Here is a 17363-nt window from a genome sequence, read left to right on the forward strand (position 1 = left end):
GCAGGGACCCTGGGGCAGATGCTGACTGAGAACCCACTGTCCTAAGGGAGGGGAGCCCTGGGCCCTCTCCCTTGCCCTGGTCCATGCTGATCTTTCCTCCGCGCAGGCTCTGATCTGCTAACCTACTGTCCAGCTCCCGACACTGCAGCCTCCCACCAATTCCTCGACTTCTTCAGGACCTGGTTTTGGATTAGAAAATACCTGTGGTCATTAAATAATCCCTCCTGGAAACTGTCCCGCATACCTGCCCCACCTATTTCCTCTCCTGGTTTCCACCTCACACTTCACTTTTCAAATAAAGATGGAGGTGAAAATATATTCAGAGACTCTGTCCTGTCGTGTTAATTATCAACTTGAGGCAACATTTCAATCCTGTTTTCCCAGAGAAGGGAAACGCTTTAAATTCTATGTTGAGGAAACTGTTCCCTGTGTCTGAAGGTGAGGGCCCTTGTCTTGGAGCAGCCTCCTGAAAACAAGGATCCTCTGCTCACGAGACCCCTAAGAGCACCTTCCAAACCTTGGGCGCCCATGTGAAATGTCTTATACAGAAAAGTCTAGTTCAAATTTTAAGAAATAATGGATACCCATTTTTGGAAAGCAACTCGTACAGGGACACTGAATATAAAACATGAAACGCTGAGAGGAGATGCTGTGTGTGGAAGGGGGGTAGCGGGTGGGAGGGGACAGGAAGACCGTGTCTGGTCTGCTCGGCCCAAGAGGGATTTTAGAGCCATCTGACAACCACTGATAACACACAACCTACTTTAGATATTTTGTATAATCTTTTTAATAATAAATATTCCTATTGACACAAATCCTATTACAATAAAAGGCGTTCCTGCTACTTGCACAGTGTCCCTTAGTGTTGTACTCTTAGTCCACAGGGCTCATTTCTCCTTCTAGAATGGGAGGTCCTTGAGGGCAAGGGGGCCGGGTTTTCTGCAAGATTCTAACCAAGCTAGTAGCAGAGGGTCCAGATCACATATACACTCGCAGTTCTTAATGTTTGCTGGGAGAATGACTCAAAGTGTTTCCAAGCTCCAGGCACTGTCCTTTATTTAAGATTCTATCTACCTGATGCCAACAGACAAACAAAAACAATTCTACCGCAACTAAAGAATACAATTTCTTAGTGTCACTGTAGAATGATGTAAGTTTCGGTCTGCCCAGTTTGTGATCATATTAAATCAAGAGAACATATGATGGGAGAACTATTAAGAGAACTGACTGATATGAAAACAGAATTTGATTGAAAGGACAGAATGAAATTACAGTCCTCTAGACAGGTGAGCCCAGGTGATACTCCTAGGGAGAAGAGGACCACACTTAGAGGCCAGAGGGCTCCAAGAAATACATTCAATGCAAGGAAGCTTGGGAAATAGTCCGCAGGTGTCCCTGAAGGTAGTGAGACAATCCGGGAGCAGGGGCAAGGAGCTAAGATCAAGCACGTCACCGAGGGCCTCAAGGACCCCGGCCAGGCTGAGCGGACACAGGGACTTCCAAAGCTGGCAAAGCAATGGGGGCAGGGTGGGCAGGGGTGGAAGGGGCTCTAACGAATTAGACTTCGAGGAATGTTCTCTGCCAGGCAGATTTTTGAGTTCCTTAATAAAGGCACAGAGAAATAAAGTGGCCTGCACAATGTGAGAGCTAGTTAGAGGCAGATGCTGTACCTTAGACCTCCAGGCCCTGAGGTCAGTTCTATTCATGAAGCAAGCATGCATGCAACTGAGTGTCTGAGGCGTCCGTCCCTTCGGGGCCTCGGTCTGCATGCTTCTGGTTTCCTCCTGCCCCGCCTGTTTCTGTTCCCTATCTCTCCTCACTTAGTACTTATCTCAGGCCTTCCTCTAGCCCTTTCCTTACCTTTTAACGCCCGGTTCCATGAAACTTTTTGATATTCTTCCTTAGAAGCTCCAACCCACACTTCTCTTTCCTAATTCCTACTATGCCTTTGGGCACTTGGCTCATCTAGCTCTTTTCTCAAATTTCTGCTGATAAACACATTAGCATTGAATTTTTATACTTTGCTCACTCATGTCTAATTCAACACCATATCCCCACAGTGCGGACACTCAAATTAAGGTTACAGTTTGTCTATGGCTGAGCACAAGAACTGCCAGATACTTCCTTTATACGCCTTTGAAAGTTCTAAGTAAAAATTTGATGACTGAGTAACACTGTGTTCTAAACAGAAACATTTACTAGTAAAACTATACCTAGTACATTGTGGTCTGGCATTTACTGTAGGGCTACATTTCTAACTAGATGACATCACCCTAATGAGGTCTAAATTTATTTGTCTATATTGGGATATAACTTAGAACAATTTATCAGGAGATCATTTTCTAAATAATTACAATGAAAGAAAGTATCTAACATTTTAGGGCAAATGATGTACGATAAATATTAAACAGGATATACAAATGCTTTTTTACATTTCATTTGTATATAAGCCAGAGTGGTAAATTCACTTCAAATGAGTAAAATTATTCATACTCTTCTAAGTTCAACCTTAAAAAGCTCCCATAATTCCAGTATAAACATGTGTCTTCTCCGCCATTGGAATATGAGCTCCTGACAAAAGGGTCTGAGTCCTTGTTCCGTCCCTCTCGCATTTGTCCTGCTCTGTACTGTGCCCATGCCCTCCCCCAGGCATAAAACGTTGTTGCGCGACAAATACTGGCTGAACAAATGATGAACAGACAAATGAACGGGTGCTCTGTCCCGTAAAGTAAACGTTCTTTTCACCGCTAAAGCAGGGCATCAGCACAGGATCACTGGGAATCTGTGTTACCTAGGACACTAGAAAGATGTAATGACGTTGGCCAAGAATTATGGAGTAGAAAGAAGCAGGATACTTAGGTACACCCAAGCTTTCCCGGTGACTTGGCACCGGGAATGTTGATGCGTCCTCTCTGGGCCTCAGTTTCTCTAACTCTGATCTCATCTAGCACCACCTGGCCTCCTGCCTTCCTGTCAGGACAGCTGTGCAGAACAAACAAGGTGGTTTATGGGAAAGTACTTGGTACATGTATATGAAGCACTGTCTTTCTAGGGCTTCCATATCAAAGTACCACAAGGCTGCCGGTTTTCTAGGGCTGCCACATCCAAGTACCACAAACTGGGTGGCTTAAAGCAACAGAAATGCATTGTTCCCCAGTCCTGAAGACTAGAAGTGTGAAATCAAGGTGCCGGCAGGGCCATGCGCCTTCTGACACCTCCAGGGAGAATCCTTTCCCTCTTTAGCTTCTGGTGGTTTGCTGGCAGTCCTTGGCTTGTAGATGGCACCACTCCAATCTCTAACCCCATCATCACACGGTCATCTTCTCTCTGTGCACCTGAGTCTTTGTGTCTCTTCTCTTCTTATAAGGACCAAAGTCGCAATGGGTTAAGGGCTCACTCTTCTCCAGTATGGCCTGATCTTAACTCATTACATCTGCAATGACCCTATTTCCAAATAAGGTCACATTCTGAGGTACTGGGGGTTAGGACTTCAACATGTCTTTTTTTTTTTTTTTTTGAAGATTTTTATTAAAATATAGCTAACATACACTATTATATTAGTTTCAGGTGTACACCATAGATATTCAGCATTTATTACATACCTAAAGAAGTGACCACCATGATAAATCCAGCAAACTCTTGACACCGTACCACGCTCTCAGAATAATTACTGACTATATTCCACATGCTGTACATTAACATCCCTTTTAACACGTCTTTTTGCAAGACCATTTCATCCTCCTCAAGCAGCACGTGAATAAAAGCACCACATTTAAAAACCTGTGACATAATGACAGACTAGGTAATTTAGACTATCCTTTCAATGGAGAACAATGAGAAAAGCTGGAAATATATTTTTTAAATTTTGTTCGACGTTATGGAGAATTAATAGGCAGTGAAGAATAACGGAGCCAAGATTCGGGAGTAGAGAGGAATCCAGAGAGGCAAGCCTGGCATTGGGGGACACTGTTCCTCTAAGAATGCCTGCCACTTCTGAAAGAGTTGGCTAAGAGGCTGAAAGGCTGAGAAGCATGTTGGATGGCTTGTGAAGCGCAGGAAACTAAAGCGGGCGCCCCACTCCTAAAGTGCTACGCCCTAGGAGTCAAATGACCCACAGATGCAGAAGGCCTCTCAATCCCTGGAACTAGGTTGTAGTGGTAACAGTGCTAGTTCTCCAGGGCCGCCAGAAGCAAATATAAGTTCTCCCTCAAGGACGATAACATCATCCAAGGCCTCAAGTTATTTTGGTAACTTTTCATCTATGATGTCTTACACTCAATAAAAAATAACTAGGTCTATGAGGATAGAATACAATATGAATGGATTCCAAGTAAACAATAGGCAATAGAACCAGATGCACGAGGGCTAAAAATAAAGCTGCTATCAGACACAGAATTACAAGAAAAACAAAACCAAAAAACTATGTTTAATATGTTCAAGAGTTGAATGATAAAATTGAAAAGTTTCTCAGAATACTAGAAACAAAACAAAAAGAACACATAGAAATCCTGAAATTTAAAGATAAAATAACTGAAATTAAGAATTTAATAGGTGGGCTTTTTTTTTTTTTCAAGGAGGGCACAGCTCACAGTGGCCTATGTGGTGATTGAACCGGCAACCTTGGTGTTATTAGCACCACGCTCTAACCAACTGAGCTAACAAACCATCCAAAATAGGTGGGTTTAACAACAGTTTAAATACAACTTGAAGATAAAATTAGTGAACTAGATAGATCCAAAAAAATTAAAAAAAAAATCCTGGTTTGAAACTCAGAGAGACAAAAGGATAAAAAATAAAGATGAGAGGGTAAGATATATAGAGGATGCAATAAAAAAGGACTAATAGATATGCAATTAGAGGCACAGCAGTGGACAGAGAGAATGGAGGAGAAGAAATAATAACCAAGAAAATTTCAAAACTGAGTAAAGATGTCAAGCACAGATCCAAGATGTTAAATGGATGAACCCCACACAGAATAAATAAAAAGAAAACCATACCTAGACACATCATAGTAAACTGCTGTGCACCAAAAACAAAGTGAAAATTTTAAAGGCAGCCAGAGGGAAAAAAAGATTATTATAAAAGGTGTAACAATAAAATTGATAGCTAATTTCTTAACAAAAACACTGGAAGCTGAAAGACACTGGAATTTTGTCAAAGTACTGAAAGAAAATATTCAAATGTTTTAAAAACAAACAACACCAATTAACACTAATCTTACATAAATCCTTCCAGAGAACAAAAAAGATGGCACTTCCCAATTCATTTTAAGAGACTAATCAAACCATGGCAAAGACGTTACAAAAGAGTAAAATTATAGGTAATCCTTGTTTTGCCATAGATGTAAAAATCTTGAACAAAATATTAGGAAAATGAGTCCGGCACTACATAAAAATGATAATAAATACATCACAAGCAAATGGGTTTAATGCAGGAATACAATTCATCATATTACCAGAACAAAGGGGAAAAATCGTATCACTACATTCAGAAAAACAATTTGATAAAATTCAACATCCATTTATGATAAAAACTCCTTACAAACTAGGACTAGATAGGGACTTCCTGAATATGATAAATGTTATTTATAAATACCTGTGGCACTCATCATACTTGATAAAATGTTGATAGCTTCGTGCTGAGATCAAGGACAAGTCAAAGATGCCTGAATCACCACCTCTATTAAACATCACACTGGAAAAATAGAGGCCTAAGAAATGGGGGAAAATCTCATTCACAGATATTTTAATTGTGTGCATAGAAAATCCAAAAGACTCTTCAGATAAATTTCTAGAATCAACAATTAGTTGGGAAATACATGGAAGGTCAGTCTGGAAATACCTCTTGTATTTCGAAACACCAAGAATAAACATTTAGAACAAGAAAAAAAACTGATATAGTTTATATTAACATCCAAATATAAATTATCTGGGAATAAATCGAAAGATATGCTAGACCTGTATGCAGAAAATTCTAAAACGTTATTCGGAGAAAACTTACAAGTCTCTAAAAAATGGAGGGACATATCACATTAATGATTTTGTAAACATGACAATTCTCCTCAAACTGGTCTATAGAGTCCATGCAATCTCAATGAAAACCATAGCAGTTTTCGTTTGTTCATTTTATGGAAATTGGAAACAAAGAAGCTGATTCTAAGATTTACGCGGAAATGCAAAGGGCCAATATAGACTTGTTCCACTGGATACTGAAACTTATAGAACAACAGTAATTAAGAAAGTATAATTTTCGTAAAAGAATAGACAAATAAAACAATGTAATAGAATAGAAAGCCTGGAAACAGTCTCAGGTAAATATTAGAGGTCTGACAATTAAGTTTGCAAACTCATCCTAGAAAAAGTGCTCCATACCTCACTGCTGAGTATCACTACGGTCACCTTCAAAGTACTCCTCATGGGAAGCTATGCACGGACGCCAGTCCTCCCTACAAAGCAATTTGGGAACTCTTTCTGGAATGGCCATCAGAGCTCTCATCACATTACCCTTGATGTCCTCCTGAATGTCATCAAAATGTTTTCCTTTCAATATTTCCTTTATCTTCGAGTAAAGAAAGAAGTCACTGGGGGCCAGATCAGGTGAGTAGGGAGGGTGTTCCAATACAGTTATTTGTTTACTGGCTAAAAACTCCCTCACAGACAGTATCGTGTGAGCTGGTGCATTGTCGCGATGCAAGAGCCATGAAATGCTGGTGAAAAGTTCAGGTCGTCTTAACTTTTTCACACAGCCTTTTCAGCACTTCCAAATAGTAAACTTGGTTAACTCTTTGTCCAGTTGGTACAAATTCATAATGAGTAATCCCTCTGATATCAAAAAAGGTTAGCAACATCGCTGCAAGAAGTTCACGAACTTAATTGTCCAAACTCGTATATGTTCACACAGAGAGACCAATGTTAGATTCCTGGAGCAACGGGCCACGCCCTGCGTAATCCTGGGCAAAGCTCTTCCCCTATCTGGACTTGTTTCTTCATCTATAACATCTATAATTTGGACTAGGTTACAAAATTCTGCTTTAAGATAAAAACAATGAGATTAATAAGCATTTCCAGTTTGTAGGGTCTCCCCAGTTCTCACTTCCACCTGAAATTAAGACAATCTTCCAGGAAATCAGTCTTCCTTTGCTTTCTGGGAAGAAGGAAAAGGAGGGATTTATACCCCGTGTCCCGCCACCTCCAAATTTTAGTCCAAAATATAGTCTGAGTATAAAGGGTGAAGACTGCTGAGTCTTGTGTTGTTTGCTTATTTAGGAGGTATAGAAAGTAGTGGACGAATCAGGTACACCTTGATTTTAAAATACTGTTTTCCATTTACATGTCTATTAAGTTTCTAATCAAACTATTTACGCTCTCTGAGCCTCAATTATCCTTATTTGGGAAAGGCAGTTACTGTGAAGAGTAAACTGAATAATGCTTGTAAAGCACTTAGGACAGCGTCTAGCACATAACAAGCATTTAAGAAGTGAAAGCCATTACTGAAAGTATAGCGTGGCTGGGTGTTGGGGCCATGGTAATGACGAAGACAGGACAATGACGAAGACAGGACAACGGAAATCACAAACTAGACTTGGGAGGGTTTCTCACATAATGCCTAATGTGTGGTTAATGTTTAATAAATATATGTGGATGGGGAAGTTACTCATTTACCCGGTTCTCACAAATCCTTGTAGTTAAGGTCCCCTTCTTTACAGTGTGACTTGCTTTGAAATGATAACTGGATTCCTAATATGCGGCTGTCTTTATTACTGAAGACTGGTCTTGCCACACACACACACACACCCACACACCCACACACACACACACACACACCCGGCTTCATCTGACATCTTTTCCCATCTTCCCATCCTGAACATACGGGGGCTTCTCTGCCTTGTGTGGGCACCTCGTGCCTGGGCAGCCTGCAACTGCAACCTGGTTAACAGCCACCTGATTTACTGAGGGTCTATGTTACCCAGAGACTTCTAATACAAAACAGCCTATACAGGAAATACTTCAAAACCAACAAGAGGCTGGGTACTACAAAGCCCTATTTCACAACTTACACTTTAGGCCTGAAAACATTTTCCTGTTAGCGAGGCATGGCCAGGGCTGCAGGAAGGACGGAGTTGGCCGACTCTCCTGGGGGTGGGGTGGGTTGGCGCAGCACTCTGTCCTTCCCCGCTGGGACAGTCATATGACTTCTGGACCTCACCACGTTAAGTCCCTCCCCACCCCAAAGACACCATAAACCAAGGTGGTTTTAAAGTCAGAGATGAACATGTTAAACTGTAATCAACTGAACTGGTTTTCGTAGTGAGTTTTCAACCTGTTCTTGCCTCTCTGTAGAGAGGCTTACACGTGTCACCTGGTGTTTGGACAGGTTTCTGATTCTCGCTGCTCCCCCTCCTCTTGCCCCTCCCAGTAAGAGAAGCCGAAACCTGCATTGGACATCTACTAAAATGTTTTAAAAAATGTTTTTCTCCAATGTTATTGTCTCCCTGTATTTGTCAAAGCTTTTTCACGTTAGATATTCAGTGGACCTAGAAACCGCTAATCTGCACCCCAGATGAAGAAGCCTTCCTTTCATTGTTCCTCCCCCCTCAGCTTTCCCTCTTCTAGCTACACAGCTCTGCTTCCTCGGAGGGTCTGCCCTCTCAGAGCTTGCTGGCCCTCCTCTGAATTCTCTCCCAGTTCTAACAAAAGTAAGCGAGACTCTGCAGCCGGGACTCAGTTTGCACAACACATCGTCACCAAAAGTTTGCGATGTCTCCCGATGTGTACATCCCCGAGTGCTACACTCGGATTTGGTCTTCAGTCACCTTGCAAAGCGCGCTGTGGAAAAGTGAATGCAGCAGCCACCGCAACCACATCTAGGGCTCCCCTTGTGCTTTAATTTCCTGAATCCAGCAATAAACCAAGTCAGTCTTCTATGACACACTGCTTTGAAATAAGCAAGGCATTTAAGTAATTCTTAAATTACCTGTCTGCTCACTGTACGCGCTGCATCTGTCCTCGCACCCTGGAGAGATACGGGACAACATCATCTGACAAAGCCCTGTGTACACAAAGCTGGGCAGAGGCGGGGACTTTGCACACAGGGCAGGGACCTTGACCTTGGAACCACTGGAGCTAGAGAAGAGCTGTACCCACAGGCTCACCTCCCCCAGATATCAGGTCCCACATTCACATGTGGTGAGCTCACACCTCTCCCATCAGCCCCTGGCTCCCCCTCTGTGAATAATTCAGCCTGTATGTGTTTCCCTGGGACAAAGGGACATCTATTTCAGCAGCAAGCACACTTCTTTCATGGGAATATTGCTCTGAATTTTAAAAATCAAAGCCAATAAAAATAAAACATTTACTATGTTTTACAACTAACTTTTTAGGACTATATCTCCTATACTCTTGATGCATATTCTTCATAAATACTATCAACTTGTAATGAGCTGAGATAGTTCACCAAATTCTCTTTAAATTGAATTTCCAGATGTCCGACTAAAAAGTAGTCCTCTGACAATCATAGATTCACATGGAGTTTACAAAGCAAAATCTTAGGACCTTACATTAAGTATTGTACGGTTACTCATGTGGCCTAGAATTCTGTTAATACTTTACTCAGATGACTTCATTTAGCCATCACAACATGCCCTAATAGGTAGTTACTATTATCCTCCCATTTTATGGATACGGAGACTGAAGCATAGAGAGGTTACCTTACGTCCCTTGCCCCAAGTCACGTAGCTAATGAGAGGTACAGCTATGATTGGAATCCCAGCAGTCTGGCTCCAGTGCTCATATCTTAACCATTCTTCTCAGAATGTGAAGAAAATGGCCATGTGTGTGATACATTCACTTTGTGGGAAATACAAGTTTAATGTTTAATCAGCACACGTTTAAAATCCACTAGTGTTAGCCCATGGGCACCTCCACCCTGGATTCCAGATCACGGTGACTTCCGCCCCTGCCTTCATTCCCTCCCCACTGGTGGGACTCGGCGTCATGGCCTTGCTCAAGGTCACACAGCCCATGACCATGGTCACAGAGTCCCTGGTGGAAAAGGCCAGACTTTCTCTCTGCCGGAAGTTAGAGAACTGAGGCGACCCGTCCAGGACTGTTCCTTTCCCTCCTGCTGCTGACGAGAAGAATAGCACCACACCAGGACAAACAGGAAGCTGCTTACAGATACGCCAGAACAACAACACCGCTGTTTGGTGCTACTGGCAAGCAACACAGCCACTGCTGTGTCCTTGGGCCTCCGCCTGGGAGGAAACAGCAGCCCCAGGGTGGTGCTGGGCACGCCACAGGCCGCCTGGGTGGGCACTGAGGCTCGTTCCGCCCACAGCCAGCCACTGCACCCGGGCGGCCCGCTCGGCCCGAGGGTTTGGAGTGGGGAAAGGATCCCTGTTTACTGGGCACCCACTATGCTGCCGTTTGTTCATCAGCCCCGTCCCATACCTGGAAGGTGCGTCATAATTGAAGACAGTGAAGGTCAGAGAGCTTGACTTATCTGCTCAGCTAGGACCTCGCGAGCAGGCATGGGAACCTGGCTTGGTCTACCTTCAAAGCCCTCAATTTGATGCATTTTTCATCAAGCCATGCTGTAAAATTTCTCTCTCAAATTTAACCAACAGGGTATCTTGATTTTTATTTAGCCAACAAAATAAACAGAAACATCAATAAATTAGTATCAGTTTCTCTAAAGAAAAACATTTTATGTAAAATTTCAAAAAATGTAAAAGGGCAAACAAAATAGTTATAGAATTATGACAAAGACTAAATATCAACATTGGGTAAAGGCTGCACACAAACTGAAACAAAAACAAAAATCCAAAGACCACCCCTAACAGTAATATAAACAGAAATACTAAGCTCTAAGAAACTTGGAAAAAACTTCAATCTCACTATTAATTAAAGAAATGCAAAAATAAACTCTATGTACGTTAGCTATTAAATTGGCAATTAAGAACTTACAGAACACAATGCTGGTTTAAGAATATAGCACTGCCGGAAGTGTAAATTGCTACTATCCTTTTGGAAAGCAATTTAGTAATTTCTACCAAGTCACAGAAGCTTTGTATATTCCTTCACCCAGTCATTGCATTTCCTGAGTCTATCCTAAGGGATTAATTTAAAATACGAATAAGTTACATGCAGCACAGATACTTTCTTTTCTGCATTACTTATAGGTGGGGGATAAGTAGAAAGCAGCCTAAATGTCATTCTGATTAAGTGTTGGTATATTTAGTCAATAAAATATTTCTCAGTCATTAAAAATGACGGTGACAGAATCTATGGAAAAATACTGCTAAATACAACATAAAAAGAGTAACTGGGGAAAGGATGTAACAACATAGTTTATGTAAAATGTGATTATGTAGACAAGTGATATCACTTTTGCAAAAAAATTACCCATGACAAGAAACTAAAAAGAAATACACCAAAAAGAGAAAAGAGGGTATATTGTTCAAAATATTTTACGCAGGCTCTTCTGATAGGTTTACATGTATCTGCCATCTCTTCCACTTTCCATTAGGCATTTTTTTTTAAACAAAAGAGAGTCACATTTGGAATACTCTGCCTACTGTGATGGCCACTCGCCCACTTGGTGGGCACTACAGGCGGTGAGTTTCCAGAAGTGAGCCCGAAGGGCGGCTCACAGCAGGCCCTCTCTCATGTGGCTTCTAGGCAGCATTGGTGTTTGGGTTCTGACCCTACACAGGTTACTTTTGTGCCATCAACTTGTGGTTTAGGGGCTACACAGAGGACTACGGGGGAAGACCACGCAAACCTAAGGTAAAAGCTTTTAGGTTTCTTGTAAAACCTAAAAGAAAAAGCGAAGCTAAGGACTTTGTTTCGCACCTCAGGAGCAGAGGGCCGCATTTACCACATGTGAACGTCCCAGCACATGATGGACACGACTGGACCAAAGCCCTGTGTGCATGCTTCTATTTCCTTTCATCCCTGTAGGCCACTTCCATGCCCCTCACCCCACAGGCAAACTCTCTAAGGTGCTGGAGGTGTATCTTTGTGTTTGCAGGAGTGCTCACAAAATGTGCAATGGGTTTTCTGGGCACCTATTTTTTTTAACTTAGGGAAATATTAGTTGGTGCATCTCCTTATTGTTTCCACTAAGCACTATGTTCTTAACACTCACTCACATTGCTATGTGCACAGTTCCTAACTGCTGTGTAATACATACAAGGGGGTGTGTGTGCACCAGGGCCTTTGATGCTGCGCCCCCTCTTAACTGGTCCCTCCTGCCCCCCCCCCTTTCTCTTTCCTCAGCTCTCCCACCTGTCCTGCACACCTGCTGCATGTGGACGGTACGCGTACGGCATGACATACTATCAACAGGGCCAAGTAGTATGTTTCAAGTTCCTTAAGTCTCTTCATTTGTGTTAAAGAGAAAGTTGCATTTGAGATAGGCAACATTCAAGAATGTATTTTTCTTGTATGTGAAGAAGTCTCTGTAATAACTTTAATGAAAAATATTTAAATAAAAAAAATGTAATTTTAAGTCCCCCTTCCTCTCTTACATCTATTGGGAAGCAGCCGCTCTTAGAAGGGACGTACGTGACCACCTAAGACCATCAAGGTCAGGATCGGAATTCCAGGGATGTCAGAAGGCTGCCACAGATGTTTGATGGTCTGATTCTGTAATCGGGTATCTCGGAGGTCAAGCTTTGATCCTGAAAGTGATACTCTGGGAGGCATGTATGTCTCAGCAAGTGCACACAGCAGGAAAGAGAGAAAGGAAGCAGGTTTTTTGCTGGGACAGAGGCAGGAGAATGTCCCCACTGGGCTCTGTGCCCTGCCTATGACCCCTCCAACAGTAAAAGCTGTTTACGACCGCAGCTCTCTTCAGTCCCGCACTTGACGTTTAACAAAGCACTTTCACAGACTCCTTCCTTGCACCTCATAACAATCATGAGTGGGTCAGGTTATCAGCCCTGGGGTAGGAGGGAAAAGTTACGGCTCAGAGGGTGAAGTGACTTACTCACAGCACAGTCACAGAGGTACAAAGGGGGGCGAGTGACCATCCAGCTTCAGTTGGTGGGATCATCCCTTGCTCTCTCCCCGTCACCACAGTGGGACAGCACACCTGTGCGCTTCCTGGAAATCGGGGTTCACAGTCTGTGCTTAGCAAGACGACAGTGCATCCCATCCTAGTGATTCTGGAGATCATCTTTCCCCCAGCCCTGCCCTCCCATCCTGGTGAACCATGCAGGGAGGCACTAGCGAAAGATGGGAGCCCCAGAGGACCAGCTCTGACCCTACTTGCAGGGATCTTTTTTGGGGGAGTTGGGAAAGATCTTAGGCACCGTATCCGCCAGGGTTCTGGCAGGAAACAGATGGCACTCTCAAACTGAGTCATTTGAGGAGAGTTTAATAAAGGGACCATTTATAGAGGGGTGAGGAGGGTAGGTGAACCATAGCACAGTGTTCGGGGCCCAGTAACAGTGACACATTTACACTCCTAGGACCAAAGGGTGAGGGAGGAGAGGCGACTGCAACCCTGAGACAAAGTGTCCTGTGGAGAGGGCTGCCTGCCAGGAGCGGAGACCTGCTAATGCCACAGGGAAGAGCCAGGGGACTCAATACTTTGTCCTTGCTCTTCTTCCCTCCCAAATCCCCATCAGGCAAAGAACACAATGTGGGGCTAGGAAGCAAGGGAGCCCATTTCCCTACTGGTCACTTTCTAGTGCAGAGGGCAGAGTGGAGAGTAGAGCTGCAGAGGCAAATAGGAAACATCCAGCACAAGAACAGACTAACCCAACCCCATAACTTGAAAGGTACTGCGCCCCTGGGGGCAAGGCCTGGCCCAGAGTATCAGGAGATGAGTTGCAGAGCTGGGCTGGGAATTCAATCCCTGGGGACACTCCTCCATGCTCCATCTGACCAGGGGATTCTTTTCCAATAAGCATGACTCAAACCTGGAAAACTAACAGGTCTCCAAACTAGCTGGAGATCGTTTATTCGCATGGATAGTGTATTCTGAAGCTACCCCTCCACGGTACAGTCTACACTCCCCAGAGCTACACCCCAAATGCAGACTTTGTTCATACCGGTATGCTACACCTTGGACAGGGGCGTCGGGTTCTCACAATGTAAAGGGACCAGCTCAGAATAAAACCCCTTGCAGCAGGGACAGACATGCCAACCCAGACTTGGCAGGAGAACGTGTGTGTGGCTCTGCAGTGCTGCCCCGGTGCGGCACAATGTGGGAAGGGGGAAGGAAATCCTTCCACCCAACCTCCCTGGTGGGTCGGACAACCAGGCCCGGGCCTTCAGTGCACTGGCGGGGCACTGTCACTACTTACATCCAGAAATAGCAACTGTGCACTGACCCATGAGTTGCCTGGGCCTGGAAAAATCCTCCAGGAGATTTTAGAAACCACATTTTCTTTCAAGCCTTTTGAAAGTTGACAGGAGAACTGTCTGGCTTAAAAAACAAAACAAAAAAGGCAAATCAATTAGATCCTTTTTGTAGGCATTATCTGATCAAAATTCAAAATGGAAGATCAAGACATTATTTGATTCTCGATTTCCATATATAGTCTACAAACCCTGCCCCCTTTATGAAGCAAGACAGTCTTCTCAATTCTTTGGATAATAGCTTTATCTCTAGAAAACCATCAAAAAGACCATCAACGATTCATCTCATGCAGATATTAGCATGATAGCTCTCTAACTACAAACTCATGCTTGGCTTCCTAATTTTTATATTCATTCATTCATTCATTCCATCGCTAAATGTTCCCCCGAGTCCAAAGTCCAGTGTTTGGAGCTGTAGGCTGAACAAAGTGCAACAAGACTCAGAGAGGCAGGTGGGGACCGAATCACAAAGGAAGGTTCTCCCGCCTTCTTCTGTCTTTTGCTGGCAGAGGTGAGGCACTGAAAACCAGACCAGAGCAGTGATCAGACTGCATCACGTTCTGGCAGGTTATGTGGAAAGATGTACGGGATGATGGCGACGAGGCCTAGTTCGGAGGTTGTTGCAATACCATAGTCACGATGTGCAGTTGGGCAGAAAGACCACTTGCCCAGATCAGAGAACGTGGAGAAGAAAGCAACAGAGATTTGGATCGGGTCTGCTGCATTCAGCAGGTGGAGGTGTGTCCTGCACATGGAGGAAGGAAAGGGTCTCAGGGCCACACACGTTTTCTCCATGAGGCTGAACGGAGGCCGCAGGCTGGGCACCAACACAGGGAGCTGCGCCACTCCCAGTGCCAGATCTGAGTCTGGCATCCACAGGTGCTGACTCTTGAGAATAAAATAGTATGTCTCTGACCAGGGAATTGGAAAGGGGACCTCTTGTCCCTAATGGGCTCCCCACGCTCCCATTTCTATTCCAGTGAGTCACCACTCCGGTGAGCTACTTCTCCCTCTGCACAGCTCGTCACACTGTGAGGTTCCCTCTCAGCTTGGGCAACATTAGTAGTCCGGGTTTTCCATCACTGGTGCGGATCCTTTCCTCTGAAGCTCGACCTAGCGCACCACTGCTCCTGGGTGTCTAAAAAGGCGCCAAGGGCCCTCCCCCAAAGGGAATCAGTGCTAACAACCAAAGAAAGAACCATAAGCAGCTTGGGTCTGCTCAGCAATCTGGCTTTCTTCTCTGCTTAAGATGCCAATGTCCCATAATCCAGTTCAAAGCTTCAGTGAAGAGCTGTTCTGCTGGCGGTCTGCCATGCAACCAGCGCACGCAGCCAACTTTATGCTATAGAATTCTTCATGTTAAGGAGATTTACTCCACAGCCCTCCAGCCCTGGACAGGCTGAGGAAGTCCTGAAGCTACAAGCGTGGGTGGCGGGGATCTGGTGAGCAAGCCGGAGCCATCCAGTTATTTTCTGTTCAAACTCTTACGGCCCATGTATGTGCTGCTTGAATAAACCAGTTCTCTAGAGGCAGCGGCAGTGGAAGGCGGGCTTGGGAGCCTGGCACCAGCCAGACGCATCTGCATGTGGACTTGGCAGGAACTCTGCTCTAGCAGTGCCAGCACCCTGACCCACTGTAGCTTCTCTGGGGGAAGAGTATAAATGCAGAGAAGAGGAGCTACTGGGATTCTGTCCCAAGAGACTTCGAGCTGTGCCCGGTTTACTGTGAAGCCAACACAGAGCCCAAATTGAGGAGTCTGGTGGAAGTATGTATCCTCTGCTGATGGTTGGCCTACACAGCCTTGTGATAACTCCTGAGATAACAAGGGCCTGACTCTCGCATGTGACCCTCAGGGCCCAGGTGCACTTTATCTTTTCATCAAGAATTACACAAATAACCTAAAATCACTATTGAAGAAACTGAGAAGCCTTATTCATCAATCCTCCTCGCGTCCCCTTCCCCCATCACTAAACATGAGCTCTCCCTGGCTTGTGTTGCCAAACAACACCCCCCACCCCCACCCCCGGCCCCTACCTCCAAAGGCAGGCTCATACCTCAGGGCTCAACGCTGTTTTGCAGCAGCTGTGATAACAACAAGGCGGCCTCTCCAATGAGTCACCATTTCAAAGAATGTGCACACACTCCCTCATTTCTCCTAACCATCGCCCCTCACCTCTCAGCAGCGTGGGGTAAAGAAGGATGCAGCTACCAGCACCTTCCTTTTCCAATGACCAGGTGCTCCTCAGGAATCCCTAGCAATCAAACCAGCTGCCCTTTCCCCAGTCCTCTCCCCTGGGCCCTGGTGTTAGTACACCGGTGGCCCAGGCTGCTGCCCGGGCCTCTAACAGCCAGATAAGCTGAGGACCAGCACCATCTCAAACAACAGCTGAGGCTTCCTTGGGGCCTGCTCCGCCATGCTGTTGCTCAGCCTCAGGACAATGGTGTTTCCTAGAGCACGACCCACACGGGTTTCATTACGGATGCTGACCCCCCCTCCCGGAGTTGTGCAGAGCTGTGCACCTGAGACCTGAGGTAAGAGACTAGAGGACCTGGGATCCATGAGCACTCGCCATCGCCTCAGGTGTCTGCTGAGAAAAGAAGCCACAGCCTGTTCTGGGGCTGAAGGACGACTGGTGACCACTGGGGTAGCCTGCTGTGAGGCGGCCTGACTTGAGGTTCCTCACTGAGGGTGACTGGCCAACCCGCACGTTGTCTCTGGTGGGGGGTTTGGATGTGAGATGCAGTAGTGGTAGCAGAGGCAGCACTGGGGTGAGGTAGTAGCGAGAAGAGTAGAAGCGAGAAAGACGTGGGCAGAGAGACCAGCTTTGCACACGTGGAGGACGCCCTAAGGTAGGGAGCCATGGACGCCCGATTCGAAAGTGACAGCATGACAGTGGGTCCCCCGAGTCCTGGTACATCCTGAACAATGAGGTGCCAGCAGGCCTGCAGGGAAGCAGAGAAAGCCATGGTGAATGGCCCGTGTGCTGCCGCGGC

General features: G+C 45.0%; 1 protein-coding gene across 4 annotated transcripts in view; it reads right to left on the reverse strand.

The window, feature by feature from the left end:
* CTDSPL (CTD small phosphatase like) overlaps positions 1-17363 on the reverse strand; it is a 117803-nt gene that overhangs the window by 56452 nt on the left and 43988 nt on the right. The window contains exon 1 of one of the 4 annotated variants that reach the window (XM_088798275.1): positions 8057-8184. The exons of the other annotated variants lie outside the window; for them this stretch is intronic. Coding sequence (XP_088654401.1) covers positions 8057-8075 — 19 coding nt within the window. The 5' untranslated portion in view covers positions 8076-8184. Of the gene's footprint in view, positions 1-8056; positions 8185-17363 lie in introns of those variants that run through there. 4 annotated transcript variants of the gene reach the window in all.

Source organism: Rhinolophus sinicus, chromosome 5 (genome assembly GCF_057876585.1).
Source record: "Rhinolophus sinicus isolate RSI-liver-muscle chromosome 5, RSI-T2T, whole genome shotgun sequence".
Taxonomy (NCBI): Eukaryota; Metazoa; Chordata; class Mammalia; order Chiroptera; family Rhinolophidae; genus Rhinolophus; species Rhinolophus sinicus.